General features: G+C 42.2%; 3 protein-coding genes across 3 annotated transcripts; 1 reads left to right on the top strand and 2 right to left on the bottom strand.

Moving 5' to 3' along the window:
- Positions 1 to 10: 10 nt before the first annotated feature.
- map1sb (microtubule-associated protein 1Sb) lies at positions 11 to 12,327 on the bottom strand. The gene is made up of 10 exons (XM_030117145.1): positions 12,144 to 12,327; positions 10,802 to 10,897; positions 9,458 to 9,540; positions 9,113 to 9,250; positions 8,200 to 8,710; positions 8,026 to 8,112; positions 5,383 to 7,889; positions 4,152 to 4,293; positions 3,825 to 4,042; positions 11 to 2,641 (listed from the first exon to the last, which is right to left on the bottom strand). The coding sequence occupies exons 1-10, from the start codon at positions 12,304 to 12,306 to the stop codon at positions 2,486 to 2,488; spliced, it is 4,101 nt and encodes a 1,366-aa protein (XP_029973005.1). The 5' UTR covers positions 12,307 to 12,327; the 3' UTR covers positions 11 to 2,485.
- Positions 12,328 to 12,923: 596 nt separating this feature from the next.
- Positions 12,924 to 13,978, bottom strand: LOC115406874 (cocaine- and amphetamine-regulated transcript protein). The gene is made up of 3 exons (XM_030117131.1): positions 13,780 to 13,978; positions 13,294 to 13,374; positions 12,924 to 13,095 (listed from the first exon to the last, which is right to left on the bottom strand). The coding sequence occupies exons 1-3, from the start codon at positions 13,912 to 13,914 to the stop codon at positions 12,988 to 12,990; spliced, it is 324 nt and encodes a 107-aa protein (XP_029972991.1). The 5' UTR covers positions 13,915 to 13,978; the 3' UTR covers positions 12,924 to 12,987.
- Positions 13,979 to 15,905: 1,927 nt separating this feature from the next.
- yju2 (YJU2 splicing factor homolog) lies at positions 15,906 to 19,799 on the top strand. Its single transcript, XM_030116965.1, has 8 exons — positions 15,906 to 16,028; positions 16,260 to 16,360; positions 17,354 to 17,498; positions 17,597 to 17,731; positions 17,838 to 18,019; positions 18,679 to 18,829; positions 19,052 to 19,223; positions 19,398 to 19,799. Exons 1-8 carry the CDS (start codon positions 16,005 to 16,007, stop codon positions 19,511 to 19,513), a joined length of 1,026 nt encoding a protein of 341 aa, XP_029972825.1. The 5' UTR covers positions 15,906 to 16,004; the 3' UTR covers positions 19,514 to 19,799.
- Positions 19,800 to 20,599: the final 800 nt, after the last annotated feature.

Here is a 20,599-nt window from a genome sequence, read left to right as displayed (position 1 = left end):
CGAGTCACAGTAATGATTAAAAGTCTTTATTCGTACAAGACCATTCTACAATCCATACTTGTTGACATCATTTTTAAATGTTCTTACAGACGATCACAAAGTGAAAACGTTTCATCAGACATCCCACTGCCTCCCCTGCTGAAAACAAACATGGTGAAGCTGCCAGGGTGTAATAAGGAAGTGTAAGACTGGTCTCAAATATAGAAAACTAAGCCACCAACATAAAACACTGCAATCAAAAAGAAATATCTAACCTAAGAAAACTGACAGAGGGAGATGCAGACATATAAGACATATATAGACACATTTCACAAACAGAAATAAAGGAATACATAGCCAGTAACTAACAGTTAGATGAAGACATAAATACACAAACTGAACAATTTAAAAGTTTAAATGGTGGTTTAAATAATCCGTGGCAGTCTTTGTCCCTTTTAGTTTCAATTTTCTTTAAACCCCATGCATGTCCTGGTTGTGTTTTCATGCATGCTGGTGGATCAGCCGGTTGATGCTGGTTGAGGAGGTAAACAATCGTCCCACCAGCAAAACCGCTTTGATTGAGTTTTTTTTTTTTTTTTTTTGCTTTGTTTTGTTTTGCTTTCAGCAGAGTTCACTCTCCCACAGTGCTTTGCTCACTTTCTTCATGAATATCATGAATGAAACAACGTACAGTACATAGCTGAATACATGCAGGGCACACATACACATTATTACAATTCACTCGGCTACTGTGGGCGTCAAGTATGCTTTACCCCCCTGGTTACAACTCCATCATTCAACCCTCCATTTCCAGTAAATTATTCGTACTGGCAAGTTTTTTTGTAGAGAAAATTGAAAAGTGAAGCATTGGTATTTGGGGGAGTGATAACTTTGCACATTCAAATGAATGATAATTGCTAAAAAAATAAAAACTAAAAATCTATCTATGAGTGCTTTTAAAGTATATTATTACAAAATACCCTTCGGATTAAGAATGGAATTGTGTTTTTTTAAGTATTTGGATGGAGCATTCAAGCGCTGCAGAAAACGGTGTCTTTGTGATCTCATGCTTTGGTACAGATGCACATTATGCCACATGCACGTTTGTGTGACCGCAAGGCAAAATAACAGCAGAGGTAATCAGCGTTCAACTGACGGTTCATTCATGGATTTGTTTTGAAGGGAGAAGATAAAAATATAGCAAAGATTTAGGAAATTACATCTGATCTGCATGCAAATCTGTTTTCTTAAAACTGATGTGAAACTTGGTACAAAGTAAGAAAACTACCGAGGAGTTAGTTTTGCTAATCAGCTGCGTATGTCATATTTTTTAATAATCTACGAATTAAAAAAAGTGATTTGTAAAATAAACAAAACATAATATGGGAAAGGAGAATATATTGTGTCATGTGTTTACTTCCGGTAGCTGTATGATTTCATATTTAATGACTTTCACTTCCCCTTCCTGGATTAATTCCCAACATAAATACAATCTGATCTTTATGTAATTCTATTTACAGCTCCCATCTCTACCTACTCTCACCATACTGTGACTTTACGCTGTACAAAATTGCTTTCTACAACATACTTTATGATTACTTCCACAACCACCAGTTTACTTTTTTTTTTTTTTTTGAGTAAGACAGTGAGTGAACATTGATTTCTACAAAAGCATTTGGGGTGTAGTTCCTGATAGGCGCAATTATGAGCTCTTCTAATGGATTACAATTACAGGACCACATTTAGCGTGATTGCTGTAATGCTATTAAATTTGATGTCGTACTCTAATCCCTGCTGACGGATTTGCATTTCCAGTAATCTCAGACTCAGCGATTATCATCCGCTAGCTGCAGACGGACAGTTGAAAAGCACTTTTTTTCAGAGTTGCTTTGCTGAGCACTGCTCTTCAAGTGGTTTAAGCCTCAAAGGTACTTTTTACAGCAGGTGTGACACACAGCACAGCACAGCCCACCCGGTGTCCGTTAAAGCCAAGCCAACAACAAACACCTGACCACAACCCTGAAGATGTCTTCACTAAAGACACAATGTTGAAATCTCATTACAGGAAATGTCCCAAATTCACCAGATAAGACTTATGCAGAGAGCAAAATTTGATATATTTTTTTTAAAAACGTTGCAATAAAAGCAGGGAAATGGATGTGAGTAGCAAAGTCTATCTCAGCCTTTAAGCCTATTTTCTGTACGCTTGCCTTCTTTTTAACTGATGTGTGCAGATGACATGCTTTTGCAGCCAGCGTGAGCTCCTCTCCTGTTTTCCACAGGGTCATAGGTTAAAAGAAATCATGCAGCGCCCCAAAGGGACGAGTGTTCTCCTTGGGAGAGGAGAAATAACTGCCTTTGGGTGCAACAAAAAATGCATTACGGCGTGCAGAAAGAAGCTGCACATTTCCCTTAATTCTTCTTTGACTCCTTTTTACTGTTACTCATTCAGTTCTCGCTGACATCCGTCATCACATCACCCCTGTGCTGTGTCTGCCAGGCTGCCTCAAAATTCAATCTTGCATGCAGGAAATGTCTCATCCTGCATGGCAACAGTGCTGTTGGATCCCAGGACGGTGATGCCCAACTCCCTCTGTCTGTCCAGGGTCTGCTGGTACCACTCCTGCATCGACACCGACTCAAAGGTCGGGATCAGCGTCACCTGCGGGCACAAAAAGTGACATTTAAGAACACAGTTTGCCACTCAGCTGCAGACCACCTTTGTATGCAGATGAATAGTCGTCACTTGATTGGGAGGAAACATTGTTAAAACCACATGACTGGAGCTGCAGTTTGTTGTGACAAAGAATAATGTGGGGTTTTTTTTTCCGCAATAACGCCAAAGAGAACAAGGTCACAGCGTTTACCGTGTTGTCAGTAAATTATGTTGACAGGTCCTTTGTCATGAAACACAGTGATGAAAACACCTTGAGTTTTAATTTATCACAGTATTACATTCTGAACTGAATCATCTTCTGGACAAAAACGTCACAACAAACCTTTCATTCCCTCTGCAATTCAATTCAGTTCTATTCAAGCCTTCATTTAATCACTGATGAGTTAGACGTGTCTCATGAATCCTGTTAGATTCTTTGGTTAGAAGTAAACTTCTGGAAGTGTGACGATGAATGCACACCAAACAAGCCCACCGAGAACACTCGAGAAGAAGGTGAAGCTATGCCTACAAATGAACAAGGTTAAATGTTTCATAATAACTGTTGTTATGTATGCATTTTGATGAGTGCACCATTCTTCTGTCATAGTCTTAGTGAGACAAGTAACATGGGTGGAAAAACAGCCACTGACTAGAAATGGAGCTGCGACATTTTGTCTGATTACAGTTTCTTCAAATGTTTGGGCGAGTGACAGTGAATCTGTTAATAGTTTCTTCGAAATAAACAATGCTAAACTGAAGGAAATGCAATTTTTTTCTTGTATTTCTTGTAGTACAATAAACAGTGTTTTTTTTTTCTGAATTTTTGATTGACAGGAGACAATCAAGGGAATAATTAACTTTGTGTAAATATAATACCTGACATGTTTTTTTATATCTTTATCCATGTTGGTTGGAAGTCTGCCAATATCTGTGAGTCTGTGTTTGTTCCTCAGCATCATTTTCCACCTTCACTTATTTTTCTTTTTGTCCTGCTAGTCCTGTTTCTCTTCCTTATCATGGAATCATCTCTAAAACACCGTCTTCACGCTTCAGGATATATTAACAAAGGTTGCACGGTCGAACCGGTATCGCTGCGTAGTTGTGGATTACGGTTTGCCCCAGTGCAGACTGTACAAATCCATCTGGAGACTGTTCTCACATTACAGCCACATAGAATTTAAAATAATACCTGCATAGCATCGCACCACAGTGTCTTTCCATCCAGCAGGGCGTCCAGCGTCTGCCTCATCAACTCCTCCCGCTCCGGGCTGTCGCCGCTGACGATGTAGCACGAGGAGCGAACGCACCTGAAGAAGTCGACGCTGACTGTGTGACAGGACGCCCCAGAGGGAATGTACGCCAGGTCCACGTACACACTGACGTCGCCAACGGAGGTAGACTTCAAGCCTGGAAGAGAAGCGTGGGATGAGACTTGAGTTTTCCAACTCAAGACACAAAAGTAGAAAAAAGTTGAGGGAGGAATCTGTTCTGCATGATGGACGTTCACGGTTCACACCTGCATCGCTTGAGGGTTTTGCTGGTGCTGAGCGGTTGCTGGAGGAGGGTGTGCGAGTCAAGGAAACGGTCCCCTTCATGACTCCACTTTGCCCCCCAGCCCTGGTTTTCCCTGAGCCTGTTTTCTGAGGGCTCTCAATAACCTGGTGTGACAAAAGCAAAATGTTTGACAGATTTTCAATAAAGATACATTGTAGTTTGTCAGAGGGATGTTTTACGATAAGGAGATATAACCTTGTTAGAATTGACTGACAAGGTTTGCCAAATCAAATCAACAAGGAAGTAGAAAAGTTCACATTTCTGAGTGGGAAAAACACACCTAACCTCAGTCAAACTTGGAAGTTAATACCTCGTGCTCTAATAAAAAAATAATAAATAAATGGACCTCACATGACTGTTAAAAATGAAAGTCGATGGGCTTTAACAGTCTAACATAGTATTTTTCCAGCAATGAAAGCAGCAGTATTTCCATAATTACAGAAGGGAAGTATATCAATAGTACTGCTTTACTTGAAAATGAGATGGCAAAGTTGTTTGTCTTGTATCTCCAGAATTTAATTGGAGGCAATTCTGTTATATTTCTTTGCAGCTTGCAAATGTTCCCAACAAGAATGAAGAAATTTTGCAATATTCTGAGTTCTCAGCTCTGTTAAGACATTAGAACCGATTAGATTTCAAGATGTAAATTCAACAGTCGTGACAAAACATGGATATTTTCTGACTTAATGGATCACATGTTGGTTAAAAGTTATATGTGAAATAAAATGGCACTAAAATTTGTATTTTTAGGTGTGTTAATGTGAATGTTTTCTCGTGATTTGGTTTCAATTAAGTTTAACTATTGAAAAGGGGAGAATATTCCCCTTTACAGGCAAGACAGAAAAAAAAACTGTAACCGATTGTTAAAGACTGGCTGTAATTTAACTCCAAACAAAAAGGCAGGCCAGATTTTGACCAGCTTTAAGTGTGAAATGACTTTTAAAAATACTCATCTACCATCAATCATACAGAGTTTTAGTGAAATTCGGCTTAATGGGCATTTTGTGAACATTCAGCAAAACATGTAAGAGAACAAACCTATATTTTCACCAAAATGGCCTTTGCCACATGAGTGTTATCCTCCATCAAACCGCAGCTAAAACAAAGGTCTTAACGAAGTGAAGCAGCGGCTCACCTGACCTTATCTACAAAGCACGGCTCCAATATTGATTGGATTTTCTTCATAAACTCACCGCAGATGCTTTTTTCCCTCGCATGCCAGTGGCTTTTGCTCTCTTCCCATGAGCATCGGACTCAGACTGAGGGACTGGCATGGAGGTGTCAGGCTGAGGAGGCAGTGGTGGACTGTCCCTGAGAGAAGCTGGAGGGGGGTCAGGGGGCAGAGCCTGGCTGGTGTGGAGGTCATGAGGCGAGTTCGACGGCTCGCTGCACGACTCGTCGTCATCCGAATCCAGAGCTCCGTCTGCTGTGGTGGATGGGCAGTCCTCGGTGCAAACAGGGGCGTTGGATTCACTGGGAGTCGTGTCCCGGTGGTTGTTGTTGTTGTAGCCGTGGTGGTGTGGAGTCGACGCTCCTCTGGAGGCCTCGCTGGCCCCTGAGCTGGAGTCAGGTGGCTTGAAATGCTTGAACTCACAAGGAGAGACCAGGCATAAGTCCACATCATGAGAAGGTGTATCAAAATGAAGAGCATTGGGGCCCAGAGGCCGACCCATCTCCGAACCCTGGCCCAGAGATCTGGGGGGCTTCTTCATTGGTAAAGACATTCCCACAAAGTGACTCCCATTGGAGTGAGCGTGATGAACACTGTCCTCTCCTTCTCTCTGGGTCAGAGACGTCGGTCCCTGCTCAAAGGACATGGACAGAGATTCATCCACTTCTGTAGACTGAGGCGAGCTCACCTCAGCAGGCATGGAGTGTGTGGTTGTGGTGGTCAGTGATGGGGAAGGGTCCGAAGACCCTTCTTTGAATGAACCCAGCGAAAGGAAGCTTAGGTGTTTTTCTCTGGGATTTGCGTGGCTCTCTGGGGCACTTCTTGGTTGACATAGTTGATCCTCGGTTAATTTGTGTGACTCATTTGGCTGGTTAGCGTCGGCTGAGTCAGACTGACTCATCTCAGCCTGCAGCCTGCTCAGAGTAGCCCTGTTGCACCACACGTCATCTGGGGACAGGCAGTAAGGAGTGTGGCCCGCACTGTTGGGCCTCGAGTCAGGGGAAGCCTGCTCCATGGTCTCCTCGTCAGGGGCCTGGTTCCCTGGAGAGGACTTCGAGGGGGGGCTGTGCCTCAAAGCACCGTCCAGAAGCGTGTATTCAGTCGGGGTCAAGTCCAGCTGGACTGAACGTTCATTCTTTGGCGTTGTGTTCAAGGGAGATGGAAAACCAACAACCTTTGCAGGTTTTGTAGTATTTTTACTCTGGTCCACGGGGCTTTTTCGGATGTCTGCATCCGCTTGCTCTCCAGTCCCAGGCTTATGTTGTATTCTATCCCCACTCTCTCCACCCATTATCCCTGAACTACTCGCTGATTGCTCCACTGATCTCTCAGTGCTGTTAATGGAGGTCTCTTTGCTCCTCTCGTTTCCTGACACGCCGCTTCTCTGCTTTCCGCCACCTGCTGATTCCACCATTCCCTCCGCAACTTCAGTTTCCTCTCTTAACCTGAGAAAGTCTGCTGTCATATCCTCAGGGGTAGACATTTTGGAGCTGCAGGGATTCTCCTCTGGCTCTTTCTCAGTCTTTTGATTCTGCTGCTCGGTTACAGAACACTCTGGCTCTGCGATTTTTGACAAAGCTGTATTGTTGTGTTTGTCTGAGTTGTTATTTGGCAGCTCACAGGTCGCATGTACCTTCTTGCCATCATTTGCTTCCTTTCCTGATGCCTTTCGTGTTTTCTTTTCTCCAGTTTTTGAGTCATTTTTCGCTTCCTTCTTGAGCTTTGTCTTGTTTTCAGTTTTTGGTTTGGATGGGACGCCATTCTTTTTCACTTTTTCATTTTTTGTCGCACCATTCTCTTCTTTGTTGCTGGTCTTGTCCTCCTTTTTCCCATCCTTCCCGATACCTTTTTTGGAGGTATTCTTCTCTGACAGTGGTCCTTTATGCTTTGTGTTCGTCTCTTTGATCCTCGTTTTGTCTGCATCTCTTGTTCCAGCTCCATTTAATGCTTTTCCCTTTTCCTTTGAAGATAAATCCTTACTCTCTTCTTTACCAACTCGCTCTTTCCCGTGTTTGAGTGTACCCTCCTTCCCCTGTGACTTGCTGCTGTCCTGGCTCTCCGTCCTTTTGGCAGTTCTATCGTCGTGGAGCTTCTCCAAGTCCCCAGTTGTCACGGTGGGCTTCTGCAAGAAGGCCAACCCCTTCAGTTTCTCGAGCCCCTGCAGCAACTTCGCTTGTGGGGTGACACCGGGAAACAGAACCCTGACCACCTTCTCTTGAGGGTTGGCTGGATGCCACACAAGCAGGGCGCACACTGAGGCCAAGGCGGTGAGAGGGAGGGTCTGGGATTTGGATGCCGACGACACTCCATCGGGCCAGTTTTGCATGAATGTCTGATACTCCTGGCTGTTTTTGCCTGGACTAAGGATGTATAAATCCAACTGTCCAACTCCCATCTTCTGAAACAAGGTTAGCGACTCAATGGGGACCCCTTGTGGCCGAAACATTGGCTGTGGCTTGATGTCCAACTTCTTCAGCAGTTGCAGGGTTATGGCCGCCTGGTGAGTGCTCTTCAATACATTCTCTGAGCCTGAATGAATGAAGAAAACACATTAGTCCAAACTCACACTATCGTGTTGTATTCTTGCAGATATCATGATGTTCTCTGCCAGATTAAACTTTCTTTTACTTTCATATTTTGTTGTGAATTTCAAAGCGTCACTCACCAGGCTTTTGCTCCACCTGCAACCTGCTGGGTGCATTAAAGAACACGACTCCAAGCTCCGGAGAAATTAGTCTCTTGGACAAGTCATCTGTGCAGACAAACGAACAGCAAGAGCTTAAAATGGCGTCAGAGCAACGTCTACATATTCTTAGGTGAAACAGCATTATTATCTAACCTTTGATATCAGAGTTCAGCTCCAGCTCAGCCACCTTTCTCTCTAGGAAGGAGACGGCACCCGGCAGGTTCTCCGTTCCGATGTGCGTCAGCAGAATTGCATCGACCCGGTCGAGGTGGCGGACCAGCTTCCAGAAACAGGCCTGAGAGTCTGAGCCTCCGTCCACCAGCACCGTAAACCCATTGACGGCAAAGAAGGCACAATCACCGCGGCCGGCGGGGAACACATAGCAGCAGGGACGAGACAGCTTCAGGAAACCCACAGTGGTCGGAGGAGGAAGGAGGTCGAAAGAGGACGTCGGGCAGATGGTACCCAAAACAAGGGAGGTGAACTCCCCCAGAGCCTCCATGGCCGGCAGAACCTCTGGGGGATTGATGTGGAGGCTGAAGGGACCCTTCAGGGGCTGGTTTCCCAACAGAGTCTTCCTCCACTCGCCAGTGTTGGGGCAGCTGATGGTCAAATTGATTTTGTTGATGGAAAGAGAGGAGGCAGAGGTCTCCTGATCTGAAAACTGAAAACAATGGTGCTTTTCAAAATATATTCAAAGTCAGGCAAAAAAAAATCACGTACTATACTGGAACTGAAACAATCAAAATATACTTTACGTTCAACATAAAGAACTCTCACATTAAACACAACTGTAGGACTGCTTTCTTTCACCTGACCTTTGAGGTCAGGAACAGCATATTAAATCTAGAATAAAGCTCTTAACGACCAGGCTCCATCATATCTTAAAGAGCTGTTACTCCCATGTTACCTCGGCAGAACATTTTGTCCTCAGGGTTCTGGCTTACTGGCCGTTCCAACATTTTCTAAAAGTAGAATTCCACTACAGTGATGTTTCACTATGAGAAGTCTTTTTATCTGTCTCGCTCACTCACTAGTTCACTCTCAGAATTGAAAGTTGGCGTACCTGCTCTACTAATATTTGTTTGAGCTGGTGTGGTGAAAACAGTCCTCTGTGAAACAGCAGCTCTCCGCTCTCCTCCACGCTCAGGCCAGACAGGATTAACAGCTTATGAGCCGACTCCCTCGACAGCAGAGCGAACACCTGGCCAAGGCACACAGATGGAAAAATCCAGTGTTGTAAAATACCATTATTCAAATGAGCAAAGTGTTGCAGCAGGTGAGAAAAATCCGATTCAATCCAAGATAATAGGTTGGGTTTTTTTTTATTATTTTATGTCATTAATAATCGCATCCATCAGTGTTTTTCTTTTAGTTTAGTTAGCTGAGTCCCAAGGTTTCTTCCCCTCACCTCTGAATGAACCTGTTCCTGAGACGGACTGATGAGCACCTGAGTGTCCAACACTCGGGTACAGTGGCGCAGACTCTTCTGCCCTGAAGAGGCAGAGAGAAAAAAACAGAGAGATGGAAAAAGCAGGGCGGATAGACAGTGAAGATGAAGCCAATGAGAGAGATGAGAGGAGTCAGGGCTGAGGGAAACAAGCCGACAGGTCCAAGCGGCGTGCGAGAAGCTAATGGAAAGGGAAAGAAGTCAAAGAGAGAGTAAACTGGGACAAGCGGGCCGCCGATTGACTGGCCGGGTGAAAAAAGAGGAAGGAAGAAGACTGGAACAGCTGAGTCAGATGGACTGTCCGAGGATGAGATGCCAAGTTTACTTAATCCGCAATCGGACTCCAGTCTGAGCTGAATGAACGTCTGAAGATCCAAAGACAAATCCAGTGGAGAAAGAGGAGTAGAAGATAATGATCTAAATATCAAGACAAGATCTGTGCTTAGAGAAGAAAAGTGGGACAAAGATGAAAGCTAAAGTTGTATTAGAGACTTTTTATTTGCTTTCTGAACTATGCACTTTAAAATGACTTAATAATTTTGCTTTTTTACCTTTCTTATAAATATGACCAGTTTTGCAACATGTGAAATTTCACTTTCCAGAGTTTTATCACCTTTCAGCACAGACACCAGTCTTCAGTGTTTGTGCTAAGCTAAGCTGACTTGCTATTGGTTTCAGGTTCGTTCATAGCCATAAAGAGCAGAGTGTTATCGATCTTCTCATCTAATTTTTGGCAAGACTGAATTGATTTTCCAGCATGCAGCCAATGCATCATGCACCTTATAAAAAGATCAGATTAATTTATATTATAGAAGCTCGACACCCAAAACAATGCTCATGCTTTGATTATAACAGCATTCTAACAGTATTATATATTCACTATTAGCACAGGCAACCTCTCTGGATGCCATTTTGTCCTGCATGGGGAGCTTGTTATTGACTGTGGTTATCACTTCACAGCTCAGATGTAGCACGACTGTCTGACACTGGTGTTTGTCTGCCTTTTTTTTTTTCTTCCTCCATTTTCACTGTGTCCTGCTGACTTTCGCTTTGCACACGAACAAGCGGTAACACAGACCGACTGAGTGTGAGGTTGCACAGCTTGCATGCAGGTTCCCATTGTTTTCTGTATATAGGACCCGCCCCAGTTAACAATTATATGACTGCTTGTCCACTTTCCTTCCTTCCTTCCTTCCTCAACGACCCCAAACCGGCTGCGTAAGCATGTTTCCAGACAGGGACTTTCCTTAGGTGTCAAAGAGTTCTGGCAAGAGTAAAAGCTTAAATTAGCACAAAGTATCTTACCCACGCCCTTAAAAGAGGCCGTGTGATGAGAGAGGAACTCCTGTAGAAAGAGGTTCAGGTTGCATGACTTCAAGTCCACGTCCCATGATCGAATACCTGACGGCACAAAAGATAAATGTTGTCACATGAGGGAAAATCAAAAACAACTCTCGCCTGATTGCAGTCTCGATAGCAAAGATGTTAAGGTTATCAAGTGCATTTCGTCGTTTTAAATTGCATGAAAGGTTTGACATCATCTATTCAAATTTATCCAACTCAGGCTGCAGACTGCAGGAGGTGAGCTGTGGTGACTGTAAGTAAAGGCAGCATGAACCCTGGACACTTCTCTCACAGGACGAATATATAGATGGTCACACACATCTCCACACTTTCACACCTAGGGACAAGACACACTTCGGGACAATGAGAGAAAACCTAGGCTCCTGGAGAAAACCCTCACTCACAGGGAGGCATGCAATCTCCAATTCAATATGATCATCGGTTGATGGCGAAATCTGTTACTTAAGCAAAATGAGTATAATTTTGCTTTTTAAAGGGATCTGATGTGATATCAAAGTGTATTCTTTCGTATTTTGGACTGTTGAACACACCTTTGGAAATTATATCTTCGCTCACAAATTAAATAATCCATAAGAAATCATTGAATGATAATGACAATAATCTGTACTAGCGACTTTTGCAGATTACATTAAAGTCATCCCATTTGGAGAAAACAGACCTGCTTTTCTCACATCATGAAAACTTAATGACATTTTTGCGGAGCATGCCTTTCATAGCTAGACTGTAATGAAATGTTAATTGCTCCAGTTTGCTTTGGTGTATTTTTTTTTTTTTTTTTTTTTTTTTTTGCTTTCATTTCTCTATGTATTTATGTTAAGCACCTTCCTTGTGCACATCTGGATGTGAAACAGGCAGTGATGGTACATGATGGTCATGCTGTCTGCTGCTGCTGCTGCTGTTGCTGCTGCTGCACACCATCAATGCACAAAGGTTAGAAGCACACTGTTGACTGAGCGCCGCACCCCACGCCCCTGCCCCGCATAACTGGAAATATAAGATAAAGCGTTGCACAAACCATCCGCTCCAGACTGCTTTTAATTCCCAGGCGCTCGGAGGGATGAGGGGATGCTGATGGTGGACGGTCGCCAGATGACGCATTCCGCCTCAGCGGGGTGGATAAAATTACATAAACACTGCAATGTGGCGCGTGCAGCGAAGCAAACCCCGCGGGTGATTTAGAACTTACAGGTTTCCGAATTTTAAATTCGAGATGGAAAGAGAGGGAGATAAAGAGAGAAAGAAAAGGCAAAATGGCATACAGTGAGAAGCGGACCGAGCCTACCTCGTTCAATCTCCGCGCGGATGTGCGCCGTCTGTCTGGAGCGGTCCGTCCGTCCGATGATGATGAGCAGGGAGTATTTGTGGAGGCAGAAGTCGAGGTTTGCGGCCGCGGCGCGCCTCGGCTCCTCCCGGACCTCCCTCTCCAGCACCCGGCTGGACGCCATGTTAGAAACTTGGAAGTGATGTCATTGAGAGGAAAAACCCTGACGGCGGGTTTTATCAGCGAGAGATGACAGCCGGAGCGCCGGAGCGCGAGCGCAGCCCGGCTCCAGAGGATGTGAAGAGGGAGGATGAATTATTGATGACACGTGGCAAAAACATCAGCACCTTTATTTATTTTATTATTATTATTATTGTCCATCTTCTAAATTTACTGTGGACGAAAGAGCTGCTTACCAACAAGTGCCACTAATGGAAAAAAAAATCCTCACGAGTCAAAAGACTGTATATTTCATAATACTGCATATCCAATTATTTTAGGGAGAGAAAAAACACTGTTGTAGACATACCTTGATTTTCAAAAGGTGATTTATTGACCTTATTTAGTCTTACAAATATATTAAAACAAATTCTACTCTGGATTTTCCAGAAAACAGGCACAATATATTGAGATATGATGACAAAAAAACAATCTCATACTCATTTGTCCTTTTTAGGACATTAAGAACAGTCAAAGTTTATTTAAAAAAACATAATGACATTTTATACATTACAGAATCACAGATGAATTGAATGAATAAACAGTGGCAGGCCTCCCTGGCATATCTCACATTCACCATGTTTCCACCACTAATCAACAGACATCTCTGCCGTTTCTCACGTCTTTATTTGTCTTAATTCGTCCTTCACAAACATTTCAGAACATAGAAGTTACAGGCCGTCCCTCGTGGACAGCTACACAGCGTTCCAATGCGCGCTCCTTTACGCACGGCGCACGGCTCCCCTGCGTCACACTGAAATGAAATACAGGGAGACATCACTGGAAAGTCATATACATGCCTGAACATCAGTCCAAAGCAGAATTATTGGAAAACTTCTGAAATCTCACTTGTGCTTCTATAAGTCCTCTTGCTGGTTTTGAAATTCAACCACATTTTTTATGGTGTTTTAAAGATCAAATCAAATCAAATCAAGAGATGTATGTTACTTACTGAAGGTAACCAGCCGAGCTTCTTCTCTAAAGGCATCTCTTTGCTTCTCAGCTTTTCCAAAACCTCTTGCAGAGCATCAATCTAAAAAGATAAGATGGGAGCTATTAATATAGATTGAAACAATCACTTGATCAATCGATCAGCATTTCTTTATGCCTGTTTAACTCTCGAGCAAGGACAAGACAGGAAGAGGTTATTAGAAGAGATATTTTATATGAATCAATCAGAAAAGGCAACTGAGTGCAGTCAAAAAATAGCTAATACAAAGTCTTTTGTACTTTCATTGGGTTATTTTTTAACAGTCATGCTAGTATTTGTAAATGAGTAGGATTGAAGCAATGTAATGAATCAACAAATCAATTAGATTAAAGTTTCCTAATAAACATGTCAGGCCACTGGAACAACTCATAAAATTCTGGCTGAATGGGAATGTGGCCTAAAGCAAGAAACATTATGAAAATGACCATTTCTAATAAGATTTCTTACCAGGTCTTTTTCTTGTTGGGTTTTAATGGGGAAATCCAGCGAGCGCGTCTCCAGAGAGGAGTCCTCTGCCAGAGCCAGCCTCAGGTAGGCACAGCAGCAAGTGACTGCTAGGAGGAGCGTCTTCGCACTGACCATGGTGCTGAAACACAAGCAGGAGGGATCCTTCTCTTCAGCGGGAGAGGAAACAGATGAGAGCTTAAAGGTGCACAGAGGACTGGAATAATTTCATCCAAAGATGCTCTCTTATATAGGTGCTTTGCAGGTGCCATGACATCAGCCGCCGCTGAAATATTCATGGAGGCCTTGACATGAGTGGCACTGCTCATCACCTTTGTATCTTTAACAGGAAGACACTTAAACAGGTGGTTAAGGGTGGATTTACTTTTCATTTAATGTGTTTTTCCAGTGTCTTGAAAGCCGGCTCTAAATCCAACTTCTCACACACTTTTAATTCCAGTGGGTTTCAGATGTATTGATTAAATAGACACCACATGGGTTTCTATTGGGGCTTTCTGTGTGCACAGTGCCCTCCTCAACTTGTTCAACTTATATGTGAGTCATGGGTGAGTCATGTTGATGTGTCAGAATCAAACTGTGACCACAACACTGAAAATCTGTTCCTGTCTTATCAACCTGATTACAGTGTTGCATATATTGAAAAAAAATCAGTGCAACTTAACTTCAATTTCAATCAACATTTGATTAGTAAGAACAAACACATCTTTTCCCACTAAAGCTTTTTTTGTGTGTGTGTTAATCTCTCGATTCCTTCACTGTTTAATAAAGCGTAAATCAGACCTCAGGTTAACCCACACTGACACCAATCTGTAATCAAGATCCAATTTCCTTTTGTAGAAATAACCTCAACCCATTCCACCTCTTTTATCCCCTCAAAGCCATTGTGTGCACATGTGTGAGGCAGACGGGCCTTCGTTTACACTCCTAGCCCCACGTCAATGACAGATCCCATTACCCATGAGAGGCCAATTCATCCAGCATGCTGGAAAACGGACAGCAGGATGAGGACAATGGTTGATTACAATTCAGACTCATGTAGATTGGAGTTGATCTGATGAAAACGTGTTTCATCTGTTTTGGTGTATTTGTTCCTAAGACACAATATTGCATCAGTCACACACACAGATGCAAAAATATTCTGAATTTTAAAGTGCATACTGTAGTACATAGCTCTGGAGCCACTGCACTGAGTGGTCGACTTTGTAATTTCTTTTAAGTGGTTTTTTTTGTCTCTTGTGGCATTTTCGTATTACTATGTGGTGTCTTTCTTTCCTTCTCTAATCTGTTTGTCATCATTGGCTTCTTTGTAGTCATTTATGTTATTTGTTACTTGGTTGTTTGATCATGTCATTTTGAATTTATTTGCAGTGACTTCATGCCTGTCGTGTCTTGTTTTGTTTCTGGGTCCTGTTTTAAATTAGGGCCATTTTATGACTCATCTCTGTTGTTTTTCAGGTCTTTGGTCTTTCTGTGTCTCTTCATTCCCAATTTTTGTTGTTGTTGTTGTTGTTGTTGTTTTTTCTTTTTCTCTGTGTTCACTTTGCCTTTTATTGACAAATATTTTTCTTTTTTTTAATAATTATATGGACTTTTAATAAATATGTATCTATTTTAGTTTGCTATGCTTCTTTTTTCCTCATTTTATATATATGTTTTGTGCACCAGAATTGATTTCTGGCTGTTTGTGGTGATTGTATGACTTATTGTGTCTTATGGGGTTCTGCGTGCCTCTTTCTTGCCAAATTGAGTATATTTCAGAGCATTATATTTGATAGTTATATAGTTTTTAGCCATTTCCATTTATATTTTTCTTTTGCTATTGTTTGTGTATTTGATTTTTGTGTCTTTCTGGGGAAACAAGTATCTCCAATGAACGTTTGAAACCTCTAGGGGTAATTGATTTTCTTTTGTGGTATGGTTCCATTTTCAAATAGTGTATTTTTTACCTGACATTATTTGCAAGAACCTAATCTGACTGATTATGACTTATTTTAGTGATTTTGGTGACTTATTTTAATGAATCCTCATTTCATTAGGCGTGTAGTTATAGACTCCCTCCACCAGGGGGCAGCACCTCGAATCCAAGGACGTAACTTGGCTCAAAAGGAGGAAGTTAAGCCGCTCGGCTGCAACAGTGTTGTGAGTTAGTTTGCAGCTAGGCTCTTCTGACATTCCGTGTTTTTGTCAGGTTTTCAGCAAACACAACAATGTCTGAAAGAAAAGTACTGAACGTAAGTATATGAACTCCAAGTATGAATTTCAGTTTGGTGTCATTTTCAGCAGCGGAGCTGCTAAAGTGAGGAAGGAGGCTAGTGTTAGCCGATAGCTCTGTGGATTGTTACTACGTTTATTTACGTTTGTGTCGATGGGATGACGGCGTTTCATGTGGCTCTGTCAGCTTTACTGGTAAAAATGAAACCTTTTCGTCCCGTGACTAACGTAAATGTTTGTGCTCTGTACAGAAATACTACCCTCCAGACTTCGATCCGTCGAAAATCCCCAAACTCAAACTCCCCAAAGATCGACAGTATGTGGTCCGATTGATGGCTCCATTCAACATGAGGTAAGTATGTCTGTCAACAAATGTGTAACTACAGTTTTTATGTTGATGCGTCTGCTCTTCTATTATTGACATACTTTTGGTGTCATAAAGCGTTTAGACTCAATCAGTACAGAAGGACGGACCTGTATGTGGAGCAGTCGTGACAGCATTTAGTTTAATGGGGTATTTTCACAGCTTCACTACTTCCTGAAAATAACTGTGCACATTCATTTCCTGTCTTGCATTATTGGCCAAACTGATTAATCCAGGTGTGTCTGGTTTAGACTGTTGCAACAAGACACACCTGGATTAATCATTTTGGCCAATAATGCAAGACAGGAAATGAATGTGCACAGTTAACTTCAGGAAGTAGTGGAGCTGTGAAAATGGCCCATTCAGATATGGCTGATGTGTCGATTTAGAAAAGGGGCAGGGCAACTTATTGCTTTAATTAAAACGTGATCAGAAGCCTGTCTTGGGATCAAGGACATCTGTGCTATGTGCTCCAGTTTCAGGAATTTTTATTCAGTGTGATTGGTTTGCATTATGACCTCCATACCAGATCATTGGTCACTGTCAAACCTTTGTCTCTGAAATCAGTCCGTTGTCTGGTAACCCTGTGACACACGCGCTTAAAGATGGATATCATCCCTATATCTCATATGGATGAGGGGCTTTTATGTAAAGGTTTTCTCAACCTAAATTTGAAACAGAATTGTGATATTTTTCAAGTTGTTTAAATTGCTGAGGCTAGTTTTGACATTTTGCTTAGGCTCTGAGCTTTGTCAGTCACATGATTTGCTGTTCAAATCAGAGGCATCACTTTAAATCAGAAGATCAATTTTCAACATTGCCCAAAGATAATCTTGAACTGTACATTGTTAATTTTAGATTAATTATATTAGAAGTTGTCCTGCATATTAACTATACTTATTTTAAAATTAGGCCTATGTGTTGTTTGAGTGAATCCTACTGCCGCACTATCATGAGCTTTTCTTTTTACCATCTTTGCAGGTGTAAAACATGTGGTGAGTACATCTACAAGGGAAAGAAGTTTAATGCACGCAAAGAGACGGTTCAGAATGAGCTGTACATGGGACTGCCAATATTCCGGTTCTACATCAAATGTACTCGGTGTCTTGCCGAGATTACATTCAAGGTGAGGTGGTTTGCTGTAATTATTGCAAGATTTTATCCACCAGATTTTCTGCGAGTGTCATTTTTCATGTGAATGTGTATGTTCCATTGGGATTATAGACTGACCCAGAGAACACCGATTATGCTATGGAGCACGGCGCAACACGAAACTTCCAGGCAGAGAAACTTATTGAAGAGGAGGAGAAGAGAATCCAACAGGAAAGGGATGATGAGGAACTGAACAACCCCATGAAGGTCTGTCTTTCAGTCTTCTTCTTCTTCTTCTTCTTCTTCTTTTTTTTTTTTTTTTATCTATTATTCATTTGAATTACTGACTTAAGGTTTTACAATCTTCAATCAGGTGCTTGAGAACCGCACAAAGGATTCTAAGTTGGAGATGGAGGTGCTGGAGAACCTTCAAGAGCTGAAGGAGCTGAACCAGAGACAGGCTCAGGTGGACTTTGAAGGAATGATTGACCAGTACAGAGAGCTGGAGAAGAGAGAGAGGGAAAGAGAAAAAGAAGAGGATGAGCGTGAAACAAAGTGAGTCGGGAAGATTCTCTTCGAATGAAGATTAAAACAAATCTTGCCTGCTTCACTGGAATCAACCCTGAGGGCTTTGAAACAGACTGGAGTCTTCTTTATGGGCATGACTTCATCTTGTTCTAGTTGATGCTAACAGGCAACTCACAGCGCAGACACAACCTCAAAGAAGTCATGGCACAGAAATGCCAACAAAATCGGCCACGAATGCGCTCAGTTCTGTAGCAGTAAAGGAACAATTTTTTTTCTTTTTTTGTTATCAGACAAATCGATACGTTGCAACTATTCAGTTTTTACAACACTTAGAACACTTTCACCAGTTACAGATCTTCCAGTTCAACTGACTTGCTCATTGTGTGAAATAAATTAGCTTTACTCAAAGTAAAGATTACTTTTAAAATCACCAACTTCATCAAACCTTGCAACTTCTATATTGTTCTAGTCACATCGGTCTGTGGACTTCCTTAGAGCCCGTAGCTCAGTGTGAACATCTTCATAATTGAGATACTTGAATCCAGTGGAAATGTACTCACTGACTGTAAAAACAAGTATGTAATTGTTGGCTCTCAGCCTGTATCTGCTTGCATTTGTTGTGCGTTCTCTGTGCATGAATTGCTGGGGAAAAGAAGAAATGCTCACAGCCATGGCTCTCTCTACAGGGAGATGTTAGAACGCGTCCTTATAAAAAGACTACGGGACTCCGACTCTGATTCGGAGCATGAAGAGGAAAGCAGCAGCGCGCAGCTAAAGAAGTCGAGCACGGACAAGCCAACAGATATTCTCACGGATGAAAAACCACTGGAGGCACAGGTATTCAGAGCCAGATCATAACGGTGCCAAATTACTTTCAAATACTTCTATAAATGCTGTTGAGTCAGAGCATGTGAATGTCCTCACCTGCTTTGAAATCTGCAGCTAATGTCTGCTTTATATTCAACCTGTAAGCTTTATGATGAACATGCTGGGGTCTGTTCCATTAACACTGATGTTCCAGGCCTTAACGTGCATTGGCACATGTTGTGTTTCCACCAGGTGGCCTCAGCTGGGGGTGTGAAGAGGGCGAAGGTGGAGAGCTGGGAGAGGAGTGTTGGGACGCTGGGCGGCAGGGGGTCGCTCGGTTCGCTGGTCGTGCGTAAGAAACCAGCCGTGCCGGTCAGCAAACCCACTGCAGCGGTGGCACCTGCTGCCAGGACCTCACCGACAGGTAACACACCAAATACACACACACATCAAATACATCTATCATCTCACAGAGTCTGAAAATGAGGTGATTGTAGTCTGTTCATCAGGTGAATGATTTTATTCCTGAGCGTACATCCATGCTTTTGTATTCCTGCTCTTTAATGTTCGTCTTTCATTTCTGCATTTTGTTTTACAGGCTCGACGGCATCGACGGCCGTGAATACTTCTAAACCCGCCGCCACTCAAAATGGGTCATCGTCTCTCAGCCTGCTGGGGGCGTATTCAGACAGTGACAGCAATGACAGTGAATAAGAAGACGATTTGACTGACTGACACACAGACAATGGAAAACAGTGATGCAGAAAGGAAAACTGATGCAGTACGAGACTTAGTGTTGTATAAACCACTTTGTGGGCTGTGTGTGTGTTGGTGGACAGTTATTACAAAGATTTTACTGTCATCTCTCCAAATCCAATAAAGACACTGAACCAGTGAAAAACAGCTTTTATTGAGGATTTTTATTAAAAATGTGATCTTGTGTGGAAATATAACTTACAAATTTTAAGTGTTTAATAAAGAATTCAACTCTATTTGGTTGGCTTTTTGTGATGGCAAATACATTTTAGTATCCCCTGAAAGATGAGAATAAATTTAGATCAGAACAATGACAATATTAGCATGTTTGTTCCAAACTAATGTGGATATTTGGTGGAGTTATTGTCTATATTTGCAGGAGAGATTTCATGTCATTTTTTTTTTGCATTATTTCCATACGTAACAACCTTGGATCTAGAAGTCAAACTGAGGGTAGCAAACTTAAAACTAACCCAAAACAGCACAATGTAAGCCCATTATACCAGCATAGGGTGTGTTTTGGTGCTGTTGTCATTGAGATGACAAGCTTTAAAAATGTGAAGTGGTGCCGGTCCAGGCTGTGTTTTTTGAGTTCGGTCAAGTTGGCACCACATTGTAGAACCCTGAATTGAGTAATGTAAGCTTTTGAAATTGACCTCAAATCACATGTTGTACAGTAAATGAATTTGCAATTTGTGTTGGAAGCATTTTGTCTATTGTCAGTGTCTTCCATGTATGAGTGGTAACGCTAATGCCACTGATCCCGACTATGATTTTACTTTGCATCAGAGCAGAGAAAAGATCATGGCAATTTCAAATCTCTATTATTCAGTTTAATGTATCAGAACAATGATCGGAGAAGCCTCACAAATATGAAAATTATGAGGTAGTGTTCTCTTTTTTGAAAATCAATCACTACTTTATGTTGACTCGTATTGAAATCACCTCAAAATGTATTGTTTTTCTGTTTTTTCATCGAGTGGCGAGCTGCGCACAGAAGCTGGATGACCTTGTTGCCCAGACTGCAGAGCTGCATGAGAGACA

The sequence above is a fragment of the Salarias fasciatus genome, chromosome 19 (assembly GCF_902148845.1).
Source record: "Salarias fasciatus chromosome 19, fSalaFa1.1, whole genome shotgun sequence".
NCBI classification, from domain to species: domain Eukaryota; kingdom Metazoa; phylum Chordata; class Actinopteri; order Blenniiformes; family Blenniidae; genus Salarias; species Salarias fasciatus.
The sequence above is the reverse complement of the archived record's forward strand: the minus strand, read 5'-3'. Positions and strand labels throughout refer to the sequence as shown.

Bases quoted from the DNA above. Each gene is read 5' to 3' on its own strand.
- map1sb (XM_030117145.1), bottom strand. From the start codon at position 12,306: ATGGCGTCCAGCCGGGTGCTGGAGAGGGAGGTCCGGGAGGAGCCGAGG. The intron at 9,541-10,801 runs GTAAGATACTTT...CTGCCTCTTCAG, and splicing joins GGCCTCTTTTAAGGGCGTGG to GGCAGAAGAGTCTGCGCCAC. The intron at 9,251-9,457 runs GTGAGGGGAAGA...TGCCTTGGCCAG, and splicing joins AGGAACAGGTTCATTCAGAG to GTGTTCGCTCTGCTGTCGAG.
- LOC115406874 (XM_030117131.1), bottom strand. From the start codon at position 13,914: ATGGTCAGTGCGAAGACGCTCCTCCTAGCAGTCACTTGCTGCTGTGCC. The intron at 13,375-13,779 runs GTAAGAAATCTT...TTATCTTTTTAG, and splicing joins CCCAACAAGAAAAAGACCTG to ATTGATGCTCTGCAAGAGGT. The intron at 13,096-13,293 runs GTAAGTAACATA...ATTTCATTTCAG, and splicing joins AGCTCGGCTGGTTACCTTCA to TGTGACGCAGGGGAGCCGTG.
- yju2 (XM_030116965.1), top strand. From the start codon at position 16,005: ATGTCTGAAAGAAAAGTACTGAAC. The intron at 18,020-18,678 runs GTGAGTCGGGAA...CTCTCTCTACAG, and splicing joins GAGGATGAGCGTGAAACAAA to GGAGATGTTAGAACGCGTCC. The intron at 19,224-19,397 runs GTAACACACCAA...TTTGTTTTACAG, and splicing joins TGCCAGGACCTCACCGACAG to GCTCGACGGCATCGACGGCC.